The 26,567-nt window shown below is 48.7% G+C and overlaps 1 protein-coding gene across 3 annotated transcripts in view; it reads right to left on the bottom strand.

The window, feature by feature from the left end:
- TMEM255A (transmembrane protein 255A) overlaps positions 1 to 24,644 on the bottom strand; it is a 28,782-nt gene extending 4,138 nt beyond the window's left edge. The window contains exons 1-8 of one of the 3 annotated variants that reach the window (XM_086756754.1): positions 24,449 to 24,644; positions 19,967 to 20,109; positions 15,407 to 15,469; positions 9,800 to 9,889; positions 7,848 to 7,910; positions 6,706 to 6,794; positions 2,649 to 2,811; positions 1,210 to 1,353 (exon numbers count right to left, since the gene is read on the bottom strand). In XM_086756754.1, the coding sequence (XP_086612880.1) occupies positions 1,210 to 1,353; positions 2,649 to 2,811; positions 6,706 to 6,794; positions 7,848 to 7,910; positions 9,800 to 9,889; positions 15,407 to 15,469; positions 19,967 to 20,109; positions 24,449 to 24,506 (813 nt within the window). In that variant the 5' untranslated portion in view covers positions 24,507 to 24,644. The remainder of the gene's footprint in view (positions 1 to 1,209; positions 1,354 to 2,648; positions 2,812 to 6,705; positions 6,795 to 7,847; positions 7,911 to 9,799; positions 9,890 to 15,406; positions 15,470 to 19,966; positions 20,110 to 24,448) is intronic. The other 2 variants (XM_086756755.1, XM_086756756.1) reach the window with 2 other exon arrangements.
- Between the last annotated feature and the right edge of the window lie 1,923 nt (positions 24,645 to 26,567).

The following is a 26,567-nucleotide window of genomic DNA, read 5'->3' as shown; positions in this document are numbered from 1 at the left end:
GAGACACAGTCTGGCTGAGATGTAAGCGCTAGCAGAGTCCCAGCAGCACTTGTAGTTGAAAAGCAGGGCAAATCCACTCATGCTGAGCTCTCTGCTGGTACTGTGGCTGCAGTACAGACAAACTCAGAGTTAAACAGCACTTAGTACCAGCCAAGCAGCTGAGAAGAGAACTTCACAGCAGAGCTCGGTTTGGTATGCGCTAAGGTTGGTATTTTTGTAACTGTAAAGAGTTAAACAACACTAGTGACTGTTCCAGGTTGTTATAATGTCAAAAATTAGTCACAAATCTGTATAAATAAATCCTAGAAATTCTGATGTAAGTGTTCAAATATTTCTAGGAAGCCCTGACAATGGTGTTGGGTAGTGGCACTAGCAGTAAAGCCAGAAAGGTTTAAATTCATGTTACCTCTAATGCTTGGCTCTGATGAGTGAGATGGTGGCTCTCACAAAGCACATCTCTTAATTGATGTCCAAGACCTTAAGCTCTTTTTAATACAAAAAATCTCCAGCCCTGATGGTTGCAAAGAAAATGTATGGTGTGTTAAGTTAACATCACCACCATGGTAACATCCACCTGACAGAAGAGCTGAGGGGGAAATGTCCCCATCTGCTTCAACAAGTCAAAGCTGATGCTGACAGCAAGGTTCACACAAGATCACCATTTCCAACAGCACAGCTCTGTAACTCAGAAGAATAAGGGATGCAGTACAGCAGAGGTGATATTTGCAGGGACTGTTCTTAGATCAGCTGAAGTGTGTGCAAAAAAAAAAACCAACACCACAACAGAAGAGCTTTTCAGTCAAGTATGTGTCTTCAGGAGCTCAAATTGCTTGTTTCCAAAAGTTCACCTGTTTCTCTCAGACATGGCAGTTGGCATAATAAAAACTAGCAACTGAACACCTCGCTTTGCCTCTACCCTCAGAGGATTGCACGTACCAGAGTTAATGCTTATTTTTAATGTGGCCTCTACCAGTGAACAACAGGGGAGGCAGGCAGCAGGTTCTCTTCAAGGACAGCTTTCAGGAAAACACTGCCTTCATAAGAGAGCACTGCCAACAAACAATGCCTAGTAGGAAAGATTTGGTGTTCTCTGCAGGAACAGGCAAATTAAACTGTGTGAATGATGGGAAGACAGGTCTCCAGAGTCTGGCAGACTAGCTGGATTTAAGCTTGCCACTAAACAAGAAAACATCCTGTAACTTTCCCTACCTGAAAGTCGTATGCGGAGTAGGGAGGCAGGTGAGGAGTGCTGTGGTAGTAGGTGTTGTAAGATGTCACTTGTGGCCTCGAGTAGTAGGACACCGAAGGGTGTGCATTTTCAACTGTACAGTTCAGCGTAGGGAGCGAAGGAGTCTGTTAAAACAAAAAGAAGAGAACCTCAGGCTGCTAACCAAGTCACAGAAAGCTGACAGCTGAATGGAAACAGAAATGATTTAAAGGAGCACTGTGTGTCTTTAGAGCTCAACTGTGTGGAATTAGCTACTGGCAATCCTTTTCCCTCTGAGGCAGCAGGTGAGTCCCAAGGTCATTTCATTCCTCAGCCACCTATTGTTTCCTCTCAGATTCCACAGAACAAGCTGGCAATAGCCCAGCGCACTCCAGTACTCAAACGAAACAACTGTTCAGATTGCATCCTCACAAGGAGGAGGAAGAATCCATTAATTTTGATTACTCTGTTAATCAGTGCATTTTTGAGACCAGCATATTTCAATTCTTCTTGTGCTGCTGTTCAAAGCCACTTTTTTTTTGTAGAGGTTTACAGGCTGGCTGGTGTGGATAAATATCCACAATGCACAGCTAGGAATGTGTCTCCTGTTTTGCTTGGGAAGATCTCGGTGAGTCTGAAAAGAGTGTAGGAAAGCTCAGATTTCTGAAATAAGGCACCCTTAGATTTGTTTATAAGAAAAATGCATTGCCAGGACAACAAATGCTCTTTTCTGAGTGTCTCATTGTGTGTTATTTTGAATGAGTCACAAGAGACTGAAAACTACCCCAAATTTATCTGCTGAATGTTCAGTTCTCCCCATAGATTTGTCCTCTGCAGAACAAAACTGCATGGGAGGTAACAGGCATTTCAAAATGAGGGTATTTGAAAGCTCACGATGTCAGAACAGCATTTTTGTTTTCATTAGCTGAAGTTTGCAATCTTTCACCTGGTTTTGGTCCCCAGTTCACCGTCTCAGATTCTGCACCATGAAGCAACTAGATGGAGAGTTTCTGCCTAACAGGTCTGCTTAAACTGTTTGTAAGCTCAGAACCTTGCTACTGCTATAAAACCAACAACTCCTGAGCAACCACCACACATTTCCTTATGGAAGGTCAATGCTCTGAAAAGGAAGATTAATTTTTAAGACAGGGCTTATTTTTATTCATCCTGGTATTGCCAACACCTCTGAGAAAATTCCTTTTGAAAATCTCCCAGTTCTGTTCATCTTTTCTAACTGTGTTCAGGTGGTGACACCAGATCAGAAAAGCGAATCATTTCCACTTTCTCCTTACAGTTATTTCATCCCCTTCTTTCCAGCTTGACTGCAGTGATGCATATATTATTTGCATTGAAATACCAATAGCTGTTTTCATTATTTTTTTTAAAAGGCAATTTGCCTGATTTGTTTTTTTAATGCCCAGAGAAATTGGTACCATCTTACCATGTCTTTAAAGCCTCCAAGTATCGCTGCTGTAATGATCCCTAGGAATAGCCCCACTATGTTCAGAATCGTTGCCGACCAAAGCAAGTGGTAAAGGTGGATGATGTCCTGGCAGCTGCTGACATCGATGTATTCGTAGTAGCCTCCAGAAATCTCTACTCTGCTAGATTTGAAAAAAAAAAAAAAAAAGCAACAATAATGATTAAAAAAATGCACCACACATCATAAAACCTAAGCACTTCTGCTGGACAGTAAAAGGCATTCTGCAACTTAATGATAGCCTGGACCTAACTACCAAGGGAGTGGGGAGAAAGCCTGCTAGATTCCACGCTCGTGGCATCTGAGATCTCCCTGCACGCTAACGGCAGAAGGCAGCTTGATCTGTTGTGAAACAAACAAGTCCAGCAAGGCCTGCAAACACCCAAATGACCTTGAGTCTGAATCTGCTTCTTGTTTCTACCATCTGAGAACTCCACAGAGATCCTGGAGGCTTCCCAAGGACAAACCCAGGGAAATGAGTCCATGCCCCGAGGAGCGGCAAGTGCCCCTCAGGACAGCGCTGGCAGCTCCTCACAGCCACAAGAGCAGCTGGGTGGGACGGGCACAGGAGAGCACAGCTGGCCTCCCAGCACTGCAGGGCTTGGCCACAACGCAGGTCCAACTCAGCCACTCTGCTCCAGCTGCCTGCCCCTTGCAGCTCCACGGCAGCATGGGCTGACAGGACCCCCGAGACCCCGGCAGGGACAGGTCTTTCTACTCACATAATTAAGCTTTTCCACGTACAGAGAAGAGAGAGAGAAAACTCGGTCAAATCCACTTGGGGCATTATTTTGGAAAGGGAAGAGGAGCTCCTGCAACGTGTGGGCTGGAGTCTCGCAGGTGGCATTCTTGGGCAATTACTTCTCTCTGACTGCTGCTGGGGGGAACAGGCTGGCCTTCGGTGTAGCCTACCAGACTTAGTGCGCTACAGCAAATTCCCCTTAAGAAAACAAATTTATCGGGGCAAACAGTACTAAATGCTTATGAATTACTTGTCTCCCAGCTCACATATGGGGTTAGACTCAAACTGCACAAGGGCTTTGAGGAAATTGAGATGAACAGGTTCATATTTAATGCAAAGAAGCAGGAGATCCAGGCTCAGCTCCCCAGCAGACTCTGCAAAGCCTGCAGAAACCTGCTCCCTTTCACAAGAGCCACCCTCCTTCCCTCATTACTCAATTTTGGTTTCTTTTCCTTTTTTCCATATTTTGTAGCAGGCCACTGCAGAAGACATTGCAATGAGGAGACAGGGATTTCAAGCAGAACTGAGGCAGAGTGTAACCACAGGTTGTAAAAACCTGTACGTTAGCCTGTGTGACCTGTATAACCTGAGCACATACCGTGACTGCCTGTAACAATACAGCCTGTATGTACTGTTTGCAGTCCCTACGGAGATGCGCGAGAGCTTAAAGCTCTCAGCGAGCCTCGGTGTACTACCGAGAACATTCAGCATTGTACAGATAAGTACAGCATGTATTTATCAATGGGAAGAGGCTTGTCCAATGCTGCCACAGCCAGAGTTCCCCGTGTTAGGAGGGATGCAAGATTGCTGTCACTTTTTCTATAATTTCAGTCCTTCACATAATTTGTGAGCAAACCAGCCTTGAGTGTTCGTGCCTTTCTCGAGATCCCAGATGAACCAGCACCTCCTCGGTGCAGAACATTTGTGTGCCGCTAAGCAAGACTGAGATGGTAACAACTGCTGTCTTTTATCAGAGGGTCAGAGGCAGGACCCTGACTGGGAAAGAAAAAATAAATAAAAATTCCCCATATATATATATATACACACATACATATATATAAAAGTTACAAGTTTTTATATTCCAATCCCTTCTCTGTGTATCGCTCTCTTCAGCTCTAGTGAAAATGGAACATGTTCTGTAAACTGTTGGGTTGGTTTTGTTTAGTGGGGGGGGTTACGGTGGCAGCTGCTGCAAGAAGTTGCAGAAGTTTCCCCTTTGACCAGTGGACTTGGCTGGGCCTAGGGCAGACCCGCTGCTGGCCGAGCCGAGCCAATTGGTGACGGAATGTTCAGTGATAACACTTCTGTGATAACATATTTAAGAAGGGGAAAAATAAAAAAAAAAAGAAGATGTGAAGAAGCAGAAGAGAGGGCAGAGGGGGGGAGGCATGAGCCTTGTGGGCCTTGCAGGCCCCACCCTCTGGCCTCCTGCCGGGCAGCTGACTGGGCCCAATTCAGCCTGGCCCAGCCTGGCTGCAAGAAGTGGAGAGGAGATGAGATGTGAAGAGAACCTGAGAGGCGTCTGCCAGCCTGTTGTGAAGAATTTCTTGTGAGAGTAATGGCTGCAGACACCAAGGTCAGTGAAGAAGGAGGGGGAGCAGTAATGCTGCTCCTGGCAGAGATTCCCCTGTAGTCCGTGGTGCAGCCCCTGGTGGAGCAGGTTGTCCCCCTGCAGCCCATGGAGGTCCATGGAGGAGCAGAAATGCCCCCGCAGCCCAGGGAGGACCCCACGCCGGGGCAGGCGGATGCCTGGAGGAGGCTGTGGCCCATGGAGGGGCCGTACTGGGGCAGCCGGCTCCTGAGAGACTGCATCCTGTGGAAGAAACCACAACACAGAGCAGTTCAAGGACTGTAGCCTGTGGGAGGGACCCCACGCTGGAGCAGGGAAAGAATGCGATGAGTTCTTCCCCGGAGGAGGAAGGAGTGGCGCAAAGCGATGTTTCACTTCAGTGATGAACTGACCATAACCCCCATTCCCTCTTCCTCCCCTGTGCCACCTGTGCAGGGGGGAGGAGGTAGAGATAATTTAAATTAAGTTAAGTCTGGGAAGAGGGAGGGATGGAGGAAAGTTGTTTTTTTTCTCTTCCTCATTATCCTGCTTTGGCTTTATTACTAATAAGAAATAAATAAATAGTTTTCCCCAAGCTGAGTCTGTTTTGCCCATAACAGTAACTTCAATGATCTCTTCCTGTCTTTATCTCAAATCCTGAGCCTTTCTGTTCTATTATCTCTCCCTATTCTCTTGGAGGGTGAGGGGAGTGAATGAGAGATGCATAGCGGGGCTAAACTAAAACCGTGAAAGGAAAGTATGAGCTTCATCCCTCTGCAGCGGCTTCCACAGAAACAAAGTCCTACAGAGGCCAGGGATTACCCTTCCCAGCACGCAGAACCACCCTCTTCCAACAGCAGCTTTTGATCTTCCTCCACCAGAGTCAATGATTTAAGTAGGGGCCAGCCCAACTAAGTACTGTGAGAAATGCTAAGCCTGAAACAGCCCTAGGCAAGAGGCAGCACTGAAACAACCCAATTTATTAATTGCTTGCTGACACACATTAGACACTCCAAATGATATCAGCAGCACATGCTGTAAATTAAGTTGGCTTACGCACAGTAGCCAGATCTAATGATGGTGTGATCACCACACAGAGGTTCTCGATCGGGAACCACCCTTCTGACTCATCCTTGCACAGTGCTGGTACACCTTCCAACCTCTCGTGACCATGAAAGATGTGCACTGGGCAGAAAGGACATTGATTTATGAACAAGCAGATGGCACCAGTCTGCAAACTCTCCTCCCTGTTAGCAGGGTGGGGAGGAAGACCAGTGTCTTCCTGGTGACATGGTGAGGAAGACCAGTGTCCCAGTTTTTAAGCCTTCAATCTTCTAAAACAAAATAAAACCTAGCAAACAAGCAGTGCCAACAGAGAAGGAAGGTATTAGGACAAGGGACACTCAATAGGGAGAAAACTGGGGAAGGCACCAAGCGTGGAAGTAATGGAAACTCCCACCCTCTTCATTTTTCCAACTAGGCTGGCCCAGAACATGCTCACCAGTAGCTGGGATGGCTTTGGTGTATTTCATACACCCCTTTACTTGGTTATCTTTTGCCTGGGAGTCCTTATGGCTAGCAACCACAGCCTAAGATCCCTTCCCACAACAGCTGTCATTAACCAATACTTCGCTCCTGCCCTATCCTGGCCCTTCAGACACCTGCAGACCAGCATGACCACTGCTCGCCGTTCCCACAGCCAGGAATGGTATTTTTAGCTTACTCACTTTCCACAGTTGTACAGGTCACAGCAGAAGCAGGTGTTGGTTTTTATTTTCGGCGTGCAGGGTGCACGGCGCTGTGGGTGACAGATTGCCTGTGTGAATCCAGAAAAAAACATAGAAAGTACATAAGGACATAATCACCAAACATAGCTTCTGCTGCTATTTGGCTTGTTCTGTGATATTTTTGCACTGATCTCCAGATTAGTCCCAGGCAGATTTTTCTCTCCTTATCTTGCAGCACAGTTCCTACAAAGGGCACAGTCAGAATGGAATAAAGATGCACTAGACTCAAACAGACCAGCGTTTCCTTCCACCATGGGGAAGTCGTAGATAAGCATATGCCTGCACGGGAAGGGGGTTGTGCAACCCTTACAAGCAGCCAAGACCTTGCTGAACTAACACTCCTCACCACGCACCAACTCAGAGCAAAGAGCTGTCAACAGGGTGATACAAACTGAGTCCAAGATTCCCATATTGTTGGAAACTGGCTAAAGCAGTTAATTGTCTGCCTGTGGATAGCAACACTGAAGCTCACATGGATGGTCTCTGGGCTGAAAATAGAATGGACCCCACCAATGCCACCAGGTAGTACTTACTTTGCACCTCAAACAGGCATTTTAATTTGGAATATAGTGGTTATTCAAAACTGCTTGAGAACTTGTGAGGAAATCTCAGAGAGACTCTCAGTGCACAGCAAAGGCAGCCAAAGATGTCCACACACACCATCAGTATGTGGCAGGAACATCCGTCCCCAACGGGCTTCTCTTTGCAGCAGACAAGAGACAGCAGAGGTGCAGACGCTGGTATGTGTTGCTCGTATCCACAGACATAACTGCTGTCTGAACCCTTAACCCACCACCCTGCTCCTGTAATGAACGCGCAGCTGAAGATCTAGAGAAACTGGTCAATCTTCCTCTCCCTCATCCCCTCCTCTCCACCTGCTCCTTCACTGACGTGGCAGCACCAAGCACGGAGGAATTCACTCCCTGAGTCCTCCCAGGAGCTGGCTCCCGCCCCAGCCTCCCACTCCCTCCTCATTTTGCAGAGCTCCGGGACACCAGAGCAGCAGCCTAGCAGCAGGTTCCTCCACCCTCACCATGAAGCTGGCTCCTTGACGGAGACAGCACAACCAAATCTGCTCTCACCTCAGGTGGGGTTGTACTCTTGGAGTAGTACTGACATCGCCCTGCATACAGCGGCCTCAGATCCTGTGGACAAAAAAGCACCAGGCTTAGGATTGCAACAAAATAAAAATCAGCCAGCTGGTCTGGGGAAAGGGGCCAGGCTTTACAGAGACCCTGCTTTCACATCAGCACCTCAATACAGTAGCTGTTCTGCACCCGTGGCAGCCCCCCACCCCAGCCCCCACTTAGCCCCAGGTGATGTCTAACCCTGGTCCTTGGAGGTATGTATTTGTTGCAGCTAGTATGGGAGGAGCAGGCTTTTAAGCCGGGGTCACTGGGGTGAGGGCAGCCACCCCGAACTGAATGATTCACTCCTCATCCCCCCAGACACATCCTAGGGCTGCCTGACGCATTTCCGAGGCTTCTCCGTGCTGAATCATAACAATTTCTCATTAAATTGTTGGCAAATTTGTCTTTCTGGGCTCTTGTGGGAAAGCTCTGGAGGATTACCAGTGGCTCAGCCTGCAAACAACATGCATTAGCATCTCACTTGGGGGCAGCCTGGTCCCCAGGGCAAAACTTCAGGGAAAGCACGGCTGGCTGGACGTGTATCCCTGTCAGCGAGCCCTTCCCAGGGGCAGCCAGATTTGCTCTCCGGGTGTCTGATCCAAAGCTCGGGGTGGCAGGGCTGCGGCAGCAGCAGGCAATAGGGGAACACTATGTGCTAGTGTGGTAGGAGCACATCTCCAGCGAGACGGTGACATTCTTGGATGGTTAGGGGGTGAAGTGAGGCCAAAAGCACGTCCGTTCATCTAGACGTGGAAACCAGAGCCCTCGTTATCCCAACTGCTCAGCTCTGCCTCAGACACACAGACATCCCCTGGGGCCAGCTGGGAGGAGATGCCAGCTCATGCCATCGCTAGACCTGTGAGGTCAGCACCTAAAAAAATCACAGAGGGAGGCTGCAGGGGTCAGATCCACACAGCCTGGATCAGGAGTTGAAGGAGCTTCACCTTTTTATCAAAGCTAATGCTTCACATGCCATCGCAAGGTCCAAGACTTGCTGGTTGCACCCAGGCAGACGGAGACCTATCACGCAGCTGAGCGGAGCTGCCCTTTGCTCTCAGCAAACCCCGCTGCCCAGCCATCTTTCTACCATTGGGATGCTCAGGGGCAGGAAAGGGCAGCCAGCTTTACAAGGAGAGTAACCAGCCAGCTGACACGGGGAGTTCCCACTTCATGGGTAATTCTGACCACCTGAAATTCCTTTCCATTCTGATCACAAATAAACCCCAAATCTGTATTTTTAATTCCATCTTGCCTTTTTTTTTTTTAAAGTAATCAAAACTGCAGAGTTTCAGGAAAAAAAAAAATCTTTGCAGTTATAAATTTCAATTAAAAAGTTGAAATGGAATTGTGTTTTTTCATTCCCATACTAATAACTGAAGCTTTTGCACGTCCCACTATACTAGTGATTGGTAGTGACAGCAGTAGCTCGTATCTTTTAAAGTCGTCGAATGGAAACTGAGAACCTACTGCAAGTGCTTCCTCTTTAGACTGTAATGCTTTAATGAGCTTCGTATCAAATTGCTTCATTCTACTACAACATCCAAGGTTCAATTAGCATTAAGAGCTACCTCTGCTAACATTTAAAATATGATAGATGTTGTTGCTCATATATTGTCCCTTGGCAGCAGCTGTAATTCACATTACGTCTTAATAGCTCTGAGACTCAGTAAGCATAAAGCATACACAAAAAACCTGAAGTTTTAAGATCTTAATGTTTGCTGCTAACTTAAAAATATTTTTTAAAAACTGATACATTTTCCTAAAGTTTATGATTTAGAACAGCATTCAGCACATGACATATAATTACAGGGTTTGATGTGACCTGATAGGGGATTACAGACAGCATCACTTGTTTTCCTGGAGTAAAAGCACTGCAGGACCCGTGTTCTCTTGGAAGCACTTACTATGTGTCTGGCAGCAAAGACACCGTCTACTATGGCACAGCAGAACGCAGCAATGACACCAAAGCTGATGAAGACGATCGATGCAACCAGCTGAGAAAGGAAAACAAAGCAAATTATCATCTGCCTCTCCACAACCAAGTGTTTTGTGCCCTCTCCACAAGGATACATAAACCACAGTCAATAAGCCCCTCAGGCAATCGATGACCCAAATGTTTGCCCAGGCCGCACAGGCTGGTTTCATTGAAGGCAATGGGATGCGCATCTCAGAGGAGAGTGTCTGGTCCTGCAAGGTAGCTTTGAGCCAGACTGGTTCCCTGGGGACTTGATATTGTAATGCAAGTTTTTCCTGACTCCAAAGCCTAAACATAGGCTGAGGATACACCTCCTCTTCTGGCTGCTGCTGTTTTTAACTCTTCCCTGGAGAAAAAGTAGGGGATTTATTCTCTCCCCATTCTGGAACGCTGTGGGGAGCTGCTCCCGTGAACACTTCCCAGGCTGTAAGGGCACAGGAGACTGCTGTACGCGAACCTCTCTGGTGGGACTGTGCCTTCAGGAAACAACGCCTTCATGCACGCGTAAGAACAAAACCATGAGACCAGAAGATTGGTAACCAGCCTACGCCATCGGTGTTGTAGACTCTTACAGCAGCCTGGCTGGGCTCCTCGGTGCCCGGTTGCTGGGAGCGCAGCCCACGAGGCCTCCTCTGGCTTGGGGAAGCTGCAAGAAGAGAGATCTCCACCTTCAGCTCAAGGAGGGAAGACAGACAGGTCTGATCCTCTTCCACTGGCCCCATCCTGCCCATTCTTAAAATTAGGGCGAAAGCATTGAGAAGGGAAACCAGAAATACTCAAACCCCAACCCAGGTATGAGAAACGAAGTCTCTACTCCCGCTATGCCACATTAAACACCACCTCTGCCAAAGTGCCAGTGCTCGGCTGGGTGAGCCATGCTTGAATGCCAACATGACCCCTCTGCTTGCTCCTGAGCAGCAGCTCAGCCGCTGCCAGCAGGCTCTAGACCAGCTCATTACAGACAGAGCTCCAAATACCAATCCCAATCCTCCTGCCAAAGCACATGGAGGATATCGACAGGGCCACAGAGGGAGGGCAAGTGTGGCATTCAAATAGACAGGAACACAAAGATGTAGCGTGGGGAACATCAGTATTTCAATTTAAATAACTGAAAGCTTTAGTGGATTTTTTTCCTGGTGGTTTTCCATAGTGACCATAGTCTTCAAGTGTCGGTTGCTGGCAGCTGTTAAAAACTGCTTTTCCACAAGCACAAAGGTGCCTCTGGTCATTAGGAGTTTTCAGCAACAGTAAAGATCACCAATAGCACAAATACAAAAATAACAGTTAGCCTGACCAGCACCGACAGATACGTCAGGCCTCCTGGCACAGGGATGTCTGTTGTAAAGCTCCTGGTGCTAAGTTTGCTTGAAAATCTTGGTTCCTGCCACAAGGCAGCCAGTTCTCAGAAAGACAAGCCAAACCTCTTGACAAACACAAGCCAGAAGGATCCTATATGTATTTTTAAAGTATCTCAGGATTTTTAGGTTAATCACACTGTTTTTACCTAAACCTCCCTGAGTGAACACAGTCTCCCTGAGTGAACACAGACTTTCCTCCAGCAACATCCACATGCCGACCAGGTCAGCTTGAGCAATGAGTGGAGACGCAGAAGGGCTCATTTGAAACAGTGGAAATGGTCCCTGAACAATTGCTTACTTCAGTTGGCTTCAAAATGAGGGACTGAGGCAAGTATTCAAGACGTACCCTGTTCTACTGCAAATAAAAACTGCACCAGTGGACAGAGCAGACTGTGAGGTTAACTCCATGACCACATGAATAGGTCATGGTCACTAGTAACAAGCTGTTACTGGAATGTTAGATGCTGTGCCACAGAGTACTTGCAGATGGCAGCAGGTGACAAGTTTTCAAGGATCAGGTCCTACGCTGGGACCCTATTTCTGTCAGCTGTAGGCACCAGAATTTCCTCCCCGCTCAGACCCACACCACGTCCACACCTGGATCACAACTTGCACTACCCATTGTCACACGCTTTCACTGCCGCAACCAGTGAAACCACACAAGGGGAGAGAGCACAGCTTCTGACAGTCTCGGTGGAAGAAGTGGGTTTTATGGCTTAGGTTATTTTGTAGCAAGTTAGTTTTTCTCTGGACCGTCCTTTGTTTCATACATACATGAAATAGGATATTCCCCCAAAATAGCATGACCCTTGGAGATAGGAAGTGAGCCAAATGCTAAATATATACAATTAGGGTATTTGTCAGTCGCCCCTGCTTGCAGATAGGAGCTGCTAATATGAGTATTTAAAATAATACAAGGTTAATGATGATACTTTCATAACAGTACTAGGACATAAGGATCTAGTGTTAGAAAGGGGTTTGCTCACTTAATTTACAGTTTCCTCTCTCTCAGCTGGAGACAGAAAAGCTTGAAAATCAAACACTGAGCGTTTATGACAAAGAAAATCAAACAGCAAATAAAACCATACAAATTCATTTAAAAAATCCCACAGTTTTCAACTGATCTCATGATTTACTAACAAGATTTTTGATTTGGGCTTGACAATGCTGTTAGTGTAGCAGGCAGAAGTCCCTCTCAAGGGCTGTGCGGTATTAGCGATCGGTCTTCGCTCAGCTAACTCCTGCCAAAGTCAGCTGCACCGGGTAGCATTCGGACAAGAACAGACAAACTGGGTTCAGGTAGCACAGGAACCACGAAGCCGGAGTGTCCTGGGCTGAGGTTCCCTTTAGGCCACGGTCCAGCAGCAAATGGGCTGTGAAGCTGTTGGTTATTACTGTTCCATGGCTTGGATGAGCGTCACAAAGGCACGTAAAACAATGACTCCTCACTTGAAAACTGCTGAGCGGGCAGCTCAGGTGTAAGGCAGGTGGGTGGGCAGCTGGCCCTCCCTGGGGTACAAAAAGCTCTCCCTTACTTTGCCAAGTGGGAAGCGCAAACGCGCAGCATGAAAGCCAATATGCTCAAGTGGGGAAAACAAGAGAGGTCTATTCCTGTCAGCAGGCTGGAGAGAAGCGAGGAGGGCTGCTTCAGGTTAGCTCTCCCCATCAGCCACACCGGCTTGCCCAGCTCCTCATGCTCCCCAGCCAGCTTCTGGGCAGAAACATGCACAAGAACAAGGCAGAAGTTGCTTTTAGCTCTTCCTGCCATCGCTGATGAGCAACTGCGTAACAAGCAACACTGCGACTGCCTTTTAGCAAACTAGGACACTGGGGAAGTTCACAGAAGATTAAAAAAAAAATAATTCTGCACTGTCGGTGGTATTACAGAAACATGTAACGGACAAAGCTGCCACTGTAAAGTGGTCCTGGGCAAGGAGGAGATGTGACTACAGCATGGGGGAAGTAAGTGACAGGTACGGCATGTCCTCTCTGCAGTCAGAGCAGACACGCTGGATGCCAAGCAAGGCAGCAGTGACGTAATCCCTGCAAAGCTGGGTCATGTGTGCTTTTTAGGACACAAAATAGAGATTAAAAGAATAAGCACAGGCTACCCAGAGCTCTTCCGAAGAAACAAACAAGTCAAGTCAGAGCTGCGTTGTCACTCATGGGCACTCCTGTGAGGAATGCAGGACTGGCATAACACGGTCATTGCTCAAGCAGACGCTGACATGCTGCTGGTACACGATCAGCAACAGGCTTGGAAATCCTGCTAGGACAGAAAGAGCAGGACGCGTTGCTCTTGCACAGCCAGGGTGAAAACAACAAAAAATAGCCACTGGGAAACGCCCTCCCCTGCACCCTGTCTGACTGGGGGAAAGGCAGTTTTTCTCTCCTACAGGGTCTGTCTCACCCTCTTCCTCCTGCTCTGCAGGGAGCACGCTATTTGCAAAGCAAAGGGCGAGGCAGCCCAGCCCAGCCTATGGATTAGAATCACAGAACGGTTTGGGTTGGAAGTGACCGTAAAGATAATCTCGTTCCAACCCCCCTGCCCTCGGCAGGGACACCTTCCACCAGACCAGGTCACTCAAATCCCCATCCAGCCTGGCCTTGAACACTTGGCCCTGTGCAACCTCATACGAGGAACGCTGGAGGGATCTCACTGCCAGAGTATGGGGCAAGCCCCGGGGAGGGGGATTGCAGCTGCTCTCCGGGAGAGCCAAGCGAGGCAGACATGCCCACAGGGCTCTCCAGGAGCTGGACTCTACCTCCCCACACGCTACCTCTAGCCAGTCACATGTGGCAAGCAGAGAAAACAAGCTAGGAAAGATTGGGCTCAACAGCCTGCCAGGACTGCATCAGGTATCGACTCTTTTTTTTTTTCCTCTCTCTCCACCTACACATTTTCCTAAATTCTCCCAAAAGACTTTCCCCCCCTACCCTAAGCCCTGTTACTGACACATCCAAGCATTACAGCCCCTACCTTTAGGCACAAGCAGGAAGATGAGGGGTTTGTGAAACAGTATCTGCAAGACGTGTTTAGGGGCCATGAGAGACCCAGCCAAGTCCACACAAGTCTCCTCTGCTTGCCAAACAGGGTAATCTGGGCCAGCTCTGTTCCCACTGCACAGTGAGATCCCCTCCCACCCTGGCACAACCTCAGTTGTTACCATATCAGCAGTGCTGGTCTCATCTGGCTTGCGCTATCTGCATGTTCACCACCCATCTGCTCTCTTCTGAACGTTACTCCCACGGGATGGGACACCAGAGACCTGCCTAGACAGTGGCTGCCTAGCCCCAGCACACAAAAGCCTCCTCCTAGCAGGAGGAGGGAAACCAGAGAGCACTGTGGTCCACACATCTGGTCTAGCTAGCATCTTCTGTGCTTCTCAGGTCCCCAGCTGCTGCTTTACAGCAAGTAAAGCCTCCGTTTTCCTTCCTACTTGAAAAGGTCCTTGTTTGTGAACAAGGACCAACAACACATACATTAATCAGCAACAATAGAGAAGTTGGTTGCTTTTCAGTTACACCAGTCTTCATGCTTTTCATCATGTCAATTATCTCGAGTGATTTATTCTCCAGACGTATCTCAAGCAGAGAGCTCTGAGCACTCCTGTGCTCAGGAAGAACTTTCTGCTGGGCCCTGTAAAGGCTTTCTCCTCCAGTCTCTGGGTTGCCAGTTACATCACCTGCTTCATCTTCTTCTCTATCCTTTGCTTAAAATTAAAAAGTGGCCAAAAGCAGTTTTTGCAGAGCCCCAAGCCTCTATGAATTTATTTTAAAATATTTAAAATAAATGTATTGTGTTTATGTTATTTACCATGTTGTCTATCACATACTGTGACAGCTCCACAGAAAAAGCACTGGGCATGAGTCTGTGAAGCACTGTCCTGAAAACTCCAAACACTCAATTTCAAGTCCTTGAAAAAATAAAATCCCACCAAGTTAAATGAGACTGTGTATAGTCACTTTGTGCTTCCTTGAGCATTTTTTTTTTTTTTTAAACTTAAAAATATCGGGGTTAATAGCCTTGTTCTCCTGGGCTGCCAGAAAACACCTCTTGTTCTCAAGAGATATGCAACACCACCCTGGAAGAGCTAGGAAAACCTGTAACACTCTTTATGCACAAAATTCGAGTTGCTGTCATTTAAAAAAAAAAAAAAATTTTACAATGAACTTACCATTTGCCTTTTGTTTTCTATCAAGTTTGATCCAATTATTCCAAGAAATGACCCAAAACCAAGCTGAAAAACAACATATTGTTAGCACTTAGATCAGGATGATATCCAACATATTTTACACACAGACAGAACACAACTAAATCCAGAAGCAGCAAAAGAACATACTGCAGATGTGTGAGCGCTCTTCCTTCAGCAAGGAGTCAGTGGAGTCTCTCACTAGGACAACTATCAAGTGTATCCCTTATATGACACTAAAAGCGTGTGTGGAAACCAAAAGGATGAGTTCTGAATTCCATCCCCTCCCCAGTGATGCTGAGAAATGGCTGGTGGATGAGGATATGCATCGGTGTCTTGGAACAACCCTACCAACACTCAGGAGCCTCCAAACGCAAACCTAGCAGGACCACCACATCACTAGCATCTGCAGGACCAGGCTTTCATAACCTCACCAAGGGTGTGAGCAATCACCTAAGCGTTCAACTCAGAGTCCCTTGATGTGAAGTATAAGGGAGAATTATACTCAGGAAGATTTAGCAGTTTTCTGCCTTCTACTCCTCTTTCATTTCCAGGGGTGAGGATGCATCAACCAGGGTTTTCTACCAAAAGAGGTCACGCCAGTCCAGCCAACAGAATAACAGAAGCACCTTTTCTTACTGCCATACCTAACAACACTGCTCTTATTTCAGCTCAGGAAAGTCAGCCAGGAGCGCGACTTCCCACCTCCTGTCTCCATAGCTTTGAGCTATTTAGCTGCACTAAATAGAAGTTTCTAGGACAGAGCACACCTCAGCTAGGGCAGAAACAGGGACTTCAACCAGGAACCACAGACTACGGGGAGAGATGGAGAAGTACTGTGTCACACCAAGAAAGGTCTTTGATCAGCGTAGAGCATATCCAACTCCACTTCTACGGGTCGGCAAAATGAGAAATGCTGGAAAAGTCCTACAGTCCTACAGGTCAATAGACTAGAGAGACAGTGAAGAGCTGAGCGAGAACACCAAATAACTGGGCAACTCCTCAGGAAGCAGAATAAGGCATGAGACAAGCTGCAGTGAATCAAGAATGAGTCAACTAACCTAGAATCGATATTTAAGATCCAGGAACAGAAAACAAAGGTTTAATACATCTGTTACTAACAAGCAGAGGCATGTGCAGAGATTAGCAGACACAAACGCGATGAAAAGTTGGGCTTGAATCTTCCCCCGCTCTGCTTAAGCCCAGAAACGTCTGGTGCAGTGCCGTGGGCAGCAAGGGCTGCTGGCTCAAACGGCAGGGATGAAAGTGGAGCAGCCGATCAGGCTGCTGCTTCCCAGCTGCCTGCCTTGAGCTCTGAGCTCTTGGACATTGTCGTCCCCATATCAGGGACAAAATACCACAGTGGGACGCACAGCAACGAAGCCAGGTGCTGCTTGATGCTGCTGCTCTCTGCAGGCAGGGCAAAGAGCCGGGGCATTGCTGAACTGCCCCAAACAGATCTGCCAGTGCTTCTGGGCTTATTATTTTGCTCAGCTTGAGCAAGCAACAACCCCCACCTTCCCTAAGTAACAGGAGTTTTACACTCAATTCCAAGCTCAAAACCTGGGAGATCCAGGCATTAACAGCAACATGGATCCAGCACTATTTTCAGTCTGGTGATGTTCAGCAGCAAGGAAGTTGTGTGGCAACACACACCTAAGGCAAATGCTCAAGAAAACGTTTTGTGCCCTTTGAGCTTGATCCAACACATCCACGTGGTGTTTCAGAGCAGCCTCGAACCAAGAGGTGAAATAATTAGATAATTTAACATAACTAAAAAAGAAGAAATTAGAGCAAGTCTGTACATTCAATGGGTAAAGACCGAACAAATCAGTGGATTCTCATTAATTAATGGGAATTCTCATTGCATTAATGGGAAAACCACTCGTTACTCTATTAAGATCTCTTTGTCCCATCCATAATCTGTGTCAATTGCATGACATGCCTGCTGGTGGATATGATCTCCTGGGATGTCTGTCTGAAAGGAGGACAGGACACAAAATGAACGTGCTTTTCCAGAATAAAGCCCCAGGCCAACATGCTTGACAAGGAACCATTACTGAAGAGGTTTGCCAGTCAAAGCCTAAGAAAGGTCAGTCATTTGCTGGAAGCTGGTGTGACTTGGAGATGACACACACATCTCACAGAGCCTCACTTCCACAAGGGTGCTTGTCCTCTGCACCTGACGGTTATTCTTGTCTGCCAGGCATCACTCTGGGCTCCCCAGGTCAGCCATCCAGCCACAGGTGAGGATATCTCCCACAGTCAGGGTGTTCACAGATGTAGTCATGAAGGTGTCAGTGGTCATGGAGGAGGGTGAAGGCAGCTTGGCTACAGAGCACATCATTGCACCCTCTGCTTCAGCTCCTCCAGTTGCGTCAATGAGGAACTGCACTGCTTGGAAAGAAAAAGAAAAAAAAAAAAATCCCTGAAATCCCCCAAAACTCCAACCAAACAAAATCCCACTGATGCATGGAAGCTCGAGCACTGAGCATGGTGCTTGGTTCTGTCCTTCCTCAGGAGCAGAGGCCTGGGAAGATAATCCCCCACATCAGACAGCCACTTCTTTGCATGTTTTCTCCTTGCGCAAGAGGTGTTTGCCCAATACACACAAGTTAAAGGAGGAAAGAACAGTGCATTAGGCACGGCAGCAATGAGACATCTGCTGTGCCATGAGATCATTCCATCCATGATCTGGTCCACACATGGAGAAGTCGCTCAGCACACGAAGAGACTTCTGGCTCTGTCTCTTCCTTACCAACGCTGGGTGCTCAGAGTACGACTAATGGTGGTGCACCTCTAAGTGCACAGAAACCCCCGACAGAGATGCAGACAGGCCTAACACCCATGTGAACTTCTGAATGACAAGACCTGCAAGGAGCTGCTTCTTCAGGGCTGTGGAAGCCACCTGCTTGGGGACAACTCACCGAGTACTCGTGCACCACAGCCAGGCCTTTTTCCACAGTAAAGGGAGAAATCCCAGCTTGTTAAGAAACATGAGCTATTTTTGGTACCTGCTGAAGCATCCAGTAGCACACTGAAATATTTTCCCGTGCAGGGAGACAGGCAAGGTTGTCACACATTTCTACACAGTGGGTTAATGAACTTCCTGAGAGGGGGAATTTGGTGACAAACACAAACTGTCAGGTTGCCTCTGAATAAAGTAACTCAACGCCCTTCCCAAGTCCAGGAATTCATTAATTCCTTGAATAAACTGAGTCTTACAGAAGCGAAGCGGATATCCCCGGAGCGTAAATAGCACAAGAGATGTCAAGGGGACGTGACCACAGGCTCCACCCATCTGCATCAGCATGCAGGACCTGCTCTGAAGCACGAGGTTCAACTCAGGCTGACAGAGTGTAGGCTAAGTGCAGAGAGTTTGAAGCCAGCCTGTTACCTTTCTCAACACCTTCCTTTTATACTTCTTGTTAAAAAAGATCAGGCCTAAACGCAGGAGTTACTGGGACAAGCCAGAAAACCAATCCTAAACTGAAGAGGACCAATGCAGTCTGTAACACAATGTTCCACACCAATGACTGTAGACGGGCTTTCTTCAGTCACAGAAGAGCTTGGCCACAGAGAAGTGTAAACCTCCCCGAGATCAGCAATGTGTGGCAAATAAAGCAAACCGCAATAAGGCAAGAACAAGTCTCCACCTAGTTATCTGGACTGGCTTTAAGCCTCCAGCTTTGAGGCTCCAAGCTGAAACGCACTGCACTCCACAGCTGTTAAACCAGGAGCCTCTAGCTGGGGGCTGCAGTTACACTCAACCTCCTAAGACACCTAATTTGCCTGCAGCTCAATCCTTTTTGTGATTCTTTTTGAGCACATCTCAGACACACACAGGAACAGACCAGGACTTGCTTTCCAGCTCGTGTCAGACCTTTACTCATGCCGAGAGGGGCACGATGTACTTGCTCCTTATGCTTCTGCAGGAGGTTATACATCTCCTGTCAAGAAGGCTGGGCACCAGTGGTTGTCTCTAAATTAAGCTATTTAAAGCTACAAGATTGTCCTTTCCCATTTTCATCTGTTGATAACATAAAAAGAGGAAATGGATGTGCTGGCTGCTTTGATGTGCATGCTCCCCTGGCAAGCTGCCACAGCTATTGCTAAGGCGCTTCTCCTCATTCAGGGACTCAGGATCATTAAAACACTTCTGCGAGTGAACTTTATGACCACAAGTTCACGTGAACAGTATTTAAAGACCTGGTCTCTCAACTGATCTTCCTTGCCTTACTTAATGTGATGCACGCAAACAAAGCTCTGAGGTTGCTTTGACTGACGTAAGACCTATTTATCTGTCTCACCGTTACCTCAAAAGCATGTTATTACCTAAGCTCAGAGGAAGCTGCCACTTGGATGGGATTTTTGCATGGGAATGAGCAGCAGGTGCAAAATAATAATAAAACAAATAAATCAAATGGCAATGAAGTAGCTGAGCACAATATTCAGGACAAGATCACCCTTTACAACATTTGCAGCATTACAAGGGACTTTGTAGGCAATAAGTTTTCTAGACCTACCTAGGAGTTCTATACTTACAATAACCCCTGGGTAATAACCTCCAACAGTCACATTTTGGGTTCTTGTTGTAGCAGCTAGGCCCACCGTTAGAATTAATACTGACACAATGAGGAGAGTCACAGTTACGTAGAGGGAATTTCTTTTTCTTCTATTGAACGACCCTAAAAACACACATACACAACAGAATTTGCTAATTCCATCAGGGGACAGTCACGGTACCGCAAATTTCTCCTCCCACCGCCAACCACATTGCGGCGAGTTTTCTTTCTTCTAACTGAGAATATTTTTGGGTTTGGCTGTCGCTTTTCACCTTCACTAACATGCTTTATCAAGCGTTACCAGGGCATCTGAATTCACAATCGCTTATCGTTGCTCTGACACAGATGGAGAGAGCCTTAAGAACTGTAACTTCGCAAAGCTCATTTGGATACATCGGAGCCTCCCAGCCCCTCTGGCCTGGAGCAAGTGACCTAATGAGAAATATTACTGTTAGGCATTTATATATTTTCTGATCTGTCTACTTACATCAAGCGAAATAACCGCATAGCATGCTAATTATTTTGAGGAGGGAAATCTTGGCTGTAATCGCATCACAAGGCATCCACAATTTTCCACGTAAATGAGCCGTCATCAGTAACAGCCACCTCTCCTCCTCCTGTAGTATCATCTCTACTTCCAGCAAGGGCCAGGTATTTTTAGATGCTTGAATAATGAATTTGTGGATTAGTAAAACTCATCTACAGCTGCCTGATTATGTTTTTTTTTCTTTTATATATTTATAGATCCCCCAAATGAGCATAAAACAGTGATTCCATCAGCCAAGTGGAAAGCTGGCTGCGACGTTACACTCAGCAACATCTTCAGGCGTGTTTGTTCAGTGTGTGCTCTGACATCTTTCCATCACCCTGTGGAACAACCCTTTTGCTTGTATTTCATACATTATGTAGACACAACCCAGCACCCATGAGAGCGGCTGGTAGGATAACGGACTGTGACGGTCCCCTGTCGCGCTCCCTGTGGGCTGCTGGGCCACCTCAAATTCCATCCCTGCAGCCTGGGACTCTTCAATGCACCCCGGGAGCAGGCAAAGGTACTTCCCACCCCAGTGGCCCCCAAATGATGTGCATGCTACCAGCACTTCTCAGAGTGTTTCAGAGAAGGGCAGAGATGTGTCCCAGGAGCAAGGAGCTGCTTCCACCATCGCTGAGCGTATTCCCTAAAGCAAACCATGCTGGGAACCCCCATCCGAGCTGTTCAGGGGCTCCCTGACAGCCTGTACGTTTATTCAAGATAAAACACCTGCAGAAAGGCCGAGAGGAAAGACTCGGCCAAGCCAAGCACAACCTCCTTGACCAAATTCTACAGAGAGAGGAGCACACCAGGCAGCTTTCTGTCCTGAAGACGTAAGCCCCAGGTGCCCAGAGGCTCTTTAGGGTCTGCGCATATTTGCGGCACAGCTAGAGAGATCTTTTCACCCTAACAGCTGTACGGATGCAGCCACACAAACGATGGCACAAATTATCTCCCTTCCTCCACAGGGAAAAGTGCAGCAGCTCCCTGCTGCTCCTCCACACCCACTCCGACCTGACCCACCAGCCGTGCTGCCGGCAGGAGCGCTCCCTCTCCGCGATGGTCCGTGCTCTGGGCTGGCACGGCTGCCATGGCCGTGGGGCTGGATCATTTCACCCACATCAACCAGATGAGCTTGGAATCACAGACAAGTCCTAAACTTGGGGCTTAAAACCACGACAGCCCAGCACAAGGAGATGAAAGGCAAGAGGGGTTTATAAAGAAAAGCAACATCCTTTTTGACTGACCAGTGTCTCTGGAAGGAAAGCTCTCCATCCACTAACCTTCTGTGACCGCACCACTGGGACATCACTGGCTCTAAGAGCAAGGAGCCTGACAACTAGTTAGTCCTCAGCTGGAATGAATTAGCTAGACAGTTACTAATTGCAAACAAAATTAAATTAAATAACTGCTAGAGCACCCTAAGATCCAGGCTGGATCTTTTATCAGTGATTCTTAGTTTTTCTATGACATTTTTTTACAGGATGTAGATAAAGGTACACAACTGTTTGCTGTAGGTTGCATTTGGTGGTAATCTCTTTATTTTCCTAAATTTGCCAAATAAGTTAATAACATAAAAGCATTCAAAATTCATCAAGATATTAGGCCATTCTGTATGTATTGCCTCCCAAATACTATAGTTTGTGCCAAGCCCCAGTTCCAATGTAATCATTTAAATGCAAGTGTCACATAAATATTTTCAAATATGAAAGTACTGGGACCAAAGGTTTAGCTGAACAAAACTTCAGAAACTGGAGAAAAAATTGCTACTTCTTACAAAGATTAGTTCTGAAAGGAGGGAAAGAACAAACCTGTCTTGCTTACGCACACGGTAGACCACCCAACTTCTGATTACTACTTCAGTTTGGCTGGCAAATGAGCAGAAGATAAGTCAAACCAGCCGTACGTTCCTTACGCGGCTTAAACTCTCTACGGTTAGGCTGTGTGGGTGCGCAGATGTTTGCGTGCCACGCGAAACCACCCTGCAGAGCACATCTGAGAGAGCACCGTGGGTACACAAGCACGGTGTTTACACACACAATCAGGATTCCTGCATTTCCATCGGAGATGCTTCCAAAAATTACAATGAAAAAACCTGCAAAATGTGCTATTTTCCTCAAAATTAGAGTATTTTGTAGCACCGTTACTGCAGGAAAATACTCTAAAAGCAGCAGCTTGAGACGCTGTTTAGGGATCCTGAACTCCTTTCAGAACCACCATGTTTTCCACTCTTACATTTCTACATTGTTGCCCAGCTCACAGCAGGCACACACCAACATGCAACACAGGAGTGGAAAAAAAAATAAGGGCTCCAACTGGAAAATTTCTGAAAGCTTTTCAATATTCCTTATTAGATAAAAAAAACCAAACAAAAAAAAAAAAACAAAAAAAAAACCAAACCCAAAAAACCTCAAACAAACAAAACCTAAATGCTTTTATTCCAGGTCCTAACAAAACCAATCATAATCCTTTAACTTGATACTGGAGAGAGATGCAAAATTGAAGAGATAATGTGATTATCTCTACTTCGGCTCTGTACTGGGACACTAATTACATTTTTTCTTTCTCTGAAAATGCATTTTTTTTTAAAGTGTATATTAAGAAAGTGGTTTTTTACTTCTGTAAGGATGCCTGCAGCTGCTTCAGAATACATGGACTCGTACTCAGTATCTCCACTGACAGCTGCTGGAAGGGCTGCCCTGGCAAAAATGAATCTTTGCTGAAAGTATTCCCTTGTTAGATTGTTTTTCTCTTTACTACTCAGCCTGGTACAGTTTTTCACACAGAAGTGGAGCTACGACAGCTTTGCTATCTCTGCTTTTAAGAGATAGTAATGACCTTTTCTCTGTGATTCATCCAAATTAGATACCTCAAAACTTGCAGTGCTTACCTCAACGTGAGTACACAAGGTGTTTTGAAGCACTGTGCTTAACTCTATGAGGAAATGTAAAGAAATTCATGCTATCTATACTTTGGCTATTTATTTTGCTAAAACATCACTCAGAATGCAGACAGGCTTCAGAAAGATTATTTTTATCTGAAGCCTCAGAAACGTCTTGTCATAGTTGCCATGTATAAGCCTACTCTAGAAAAAAGGTTGTAGCGGGTTTTTCCAGATTACTTTAAAAGTTTGCAGTAATACATATCTTCGTACTGCCTCCTATTTACTCAATTTTTTTTTTCCTAATTATCAGGAAAAAAAACCAAAACAGACAAGATGGCACAGAAACAGCACCGATTTCTCCATCTTGTTCTTTGGGGGGGGGGGAGGGGGGGGGGAAGCCACAAACGAAGAATAAGTGCAAAGCAGTGCAAGGAAGCCAGCTTTAACTTCTACCCTGGGAGAACCGGGGACAACCGGCCCCCAGCCGTTCTCCTTCCCAGCCTCTCCTTTTTGTTCCACTTCTCTGCTAAAAAAAAAGCGGCAGCGAGACCCCAGCCGCACTCTGGGGGCTTTGCTGGCGGGCCGATGGTGGGGGGGGGGAGGTCTGAAGGCGCCTGGGTGGCTCATCTGCTGCTCGGGTGGGTGGGAAAACGGCAATTAGCAGCCGGTGCGGAGCGGTCCGAGGGATGCTCTGACCTAATTAGGGAGGTGCGGGACATTCCCTCCCCGCTCCAAGGGACGCTGCAGGGATTGGGGGCTGCGGGGGACGGGCAGCGAGCCGCCCCCCCCCCCCCGGGGGTCTGGGCCGCAGCCCCGCACCAGGGCGGCGCGGCCCCCGGGGGTGACACCGCCCCTGAACGGACAGGGGAGCGGGGCCGGGGGAGGCGAGGGGCGGTCCGGCGGCTGCAGCCCCCGACCGCGGCGGGAAGCCGCTCCGGTCAGGTCCGGCCCGGGCGGCGCCCCCCGCCACCCACCCACCCCTCAAAATGGCCGCGCACCCCCCTCCCCGGGCCGGCGGGGCCTCCCCTCAGCCCCGCGGCACTCACCCACGGAGTCGGGCAGGGCCACGCCGGCCGGGCGCTGCTGAGTCAGGGACTGCCGCATCCTGCCGCCGCTGCCGGGCCGCGGCCCCCGCTCCCCGCCGCAGCCCGCCGGGCCACGGCGGCGGACAGAGCCCCGGCAGCGCCTGCGCGCTGTGGCGGGAGCGGCGGGGCCGGGGGCGGGGCGGTGCCTGCGGGTCTCGGCGGGAAGGGCTCTCTGGTGCCGTTCCTCCCAAAATGACTGCTCAGCCGCGCCCCCCCCCACCCCCCGCGTGTGGAGGGGTGGGTCCGCAGGCGGAGCTGGCACCGTTCTGCTGGGACCAGCGGGGTGACTGTGCCCCAGAGAGGGGTTTTTTTTTGGGGGGGGAGGGATAAAATCCCTCATCTCCAGGGGGTTCCTGGCGCTGGACACCTCCCCTCCCAGCCTGAGGCGCTCAGCACCCCCCTGGCGCTGGGTCTCCCCAACCCCTTTGCACCCCAGCAGCTCCCACCCCACCTCCAGCCCCGTTCTGCACCAGGCCGTTCTGTCCCTCGCCAAACATCTCCCCGCGCCCCTCTGTCCCCCCATCTCCCTCCCTCCTGCGGCGCTGAACCCCAGAGCGGGGCTGGTGGCACTCCCACAGCCACTGGCCCAGTTTTTGGTGCCCTGAGGTCTTCACATGGATGGCGATGCCGTTGCTGCCCCTGCCGCATCCCACGGAGGCAGCACCCCCAGGAGACCCTGTGAGCCCCCCAAGTCTCCAGCCAAGGAGCCAGGGCCGGCCCTCAACCTCTGTTTTCCATATTGTGTCTGTAAAATGGGGATAAAAGCATCTCCCCAGCAGGCTTCATAATTGCTTGTAAATCACTTTATTGCTCTGGTCTGAGAGGTGCTAAGTGCAAATCATGTAATTATTTCAAGCCGAAGCATATTTCATCAAGTTAAAAGAAGCTAATCCTATCTCTGCTTCAAAAAACCCACATTTTTATTGGATAAGAGCCTAATTACCAGCTTCTCCTGGGAAAAAAAAGAGAAAGCGTACACTGACAGCGGTGCAAGAGGCAAGTTACAAATGCCCAGATCAATTAACGGCAGAGAACACGTTGCCTCCAGAGAAAACAGCGGTTATTTACCTCGGATGAACCGGCTGAGCCCAGTTCTCACTGCCTGTGTCCCCCGGGGCAATCGGGCCGGCACTGGCCCCCTCCTGCTCCGTGCCAGTGATGGAGGGGACGGGGTCTCCGCTCCCTCCTCTGCTCTGTCCCAGTGCTAGGCCGTGTGGCAGCACAACCGCTGTGATGCGGTGCGTGTGTCCCTGGGGAGCTGCTGGTGCCCCACAATTGCTCCAGCCAAATTAAATCCCTGCGCCCCGTCCCTCTTTCAGGTGGGAAACTCTCTGGCTCCCGAGGCCCCAGCCCAGCCGGCGAGAGCCAGCCATGAGCACGGCTGCCTGCGTGCCCTCCTGCCTGCGGGCCTGGCCGCACACCTGGTAGCAGGCACGCGGCAGCCCTGGCCAACTCGGCGCAGACCGGGGCAGCTGCCAGACCTTTTTTTTCCCCGCTGTGCCCATTTATTAGCACAGCCGGTGAGTGGCTTTCAGCCACGCTGAGGAGAGGAAAGGGAGAAATGGTGCTTTGCCTGTTTGGATGGTGGGGTGCAGACCTGCGGGAGCCTGGGATGGGCAGCCTCGTGTCTCCGGGCAAAGCCCCAGCCTGGGGTGAGGCAGTTTTCCCCACTGTTGAGGCCTGGCTTTCCCATGAATGGTCTCTGGCCCTGTTGGAAACCTGCCGAGGGAATGAGCTGGTGGATGGTGCCGAGCTCCCGCTGGGACAGGCGGTGTAAAACAAGCCCCACTGTTCCTCGAGAGCTGCATGGGGTGCAGCCAGGGTCGGGCAGCCCTCGCAGGCTGCTCTCACATCGCTGGAGCCATTCCAGGCGCTGCTGCAAGACTGGCCCAACACCGGTGCCCTGTCCCCCTGCTGCCCCCCGGCAATCCCACCATGCCAGCCCCATGCAGCAGCGGGACTCCAGCACACACCCCCCGTGCCCCTAAAGCACCATCTTGTGCCCGTGATTCACTGATGGGGGAAAACCTGACACTCCCCGGCCCTGATCCGCAGGGTGTGACAGCAAGATGTCCCTCTG

This window comes from Chlamydotis macqueenii, chromosome 11 (assembly GCF_036417535.1).
Source record: "Chlamydotis macqueenii isolate bChlMac1 chromosome 11, bChlMac1.mat, whole genome shotgun sequence".
NCBI lineage: Eukaryota > Metazoa > Chordata > Aves > Otidiformes > Otididae > Chlamydotis > Chlamydotis macqueenii.
This window is presented reverse-complemented; position numbering and strand designations above follow the sequence as displayed.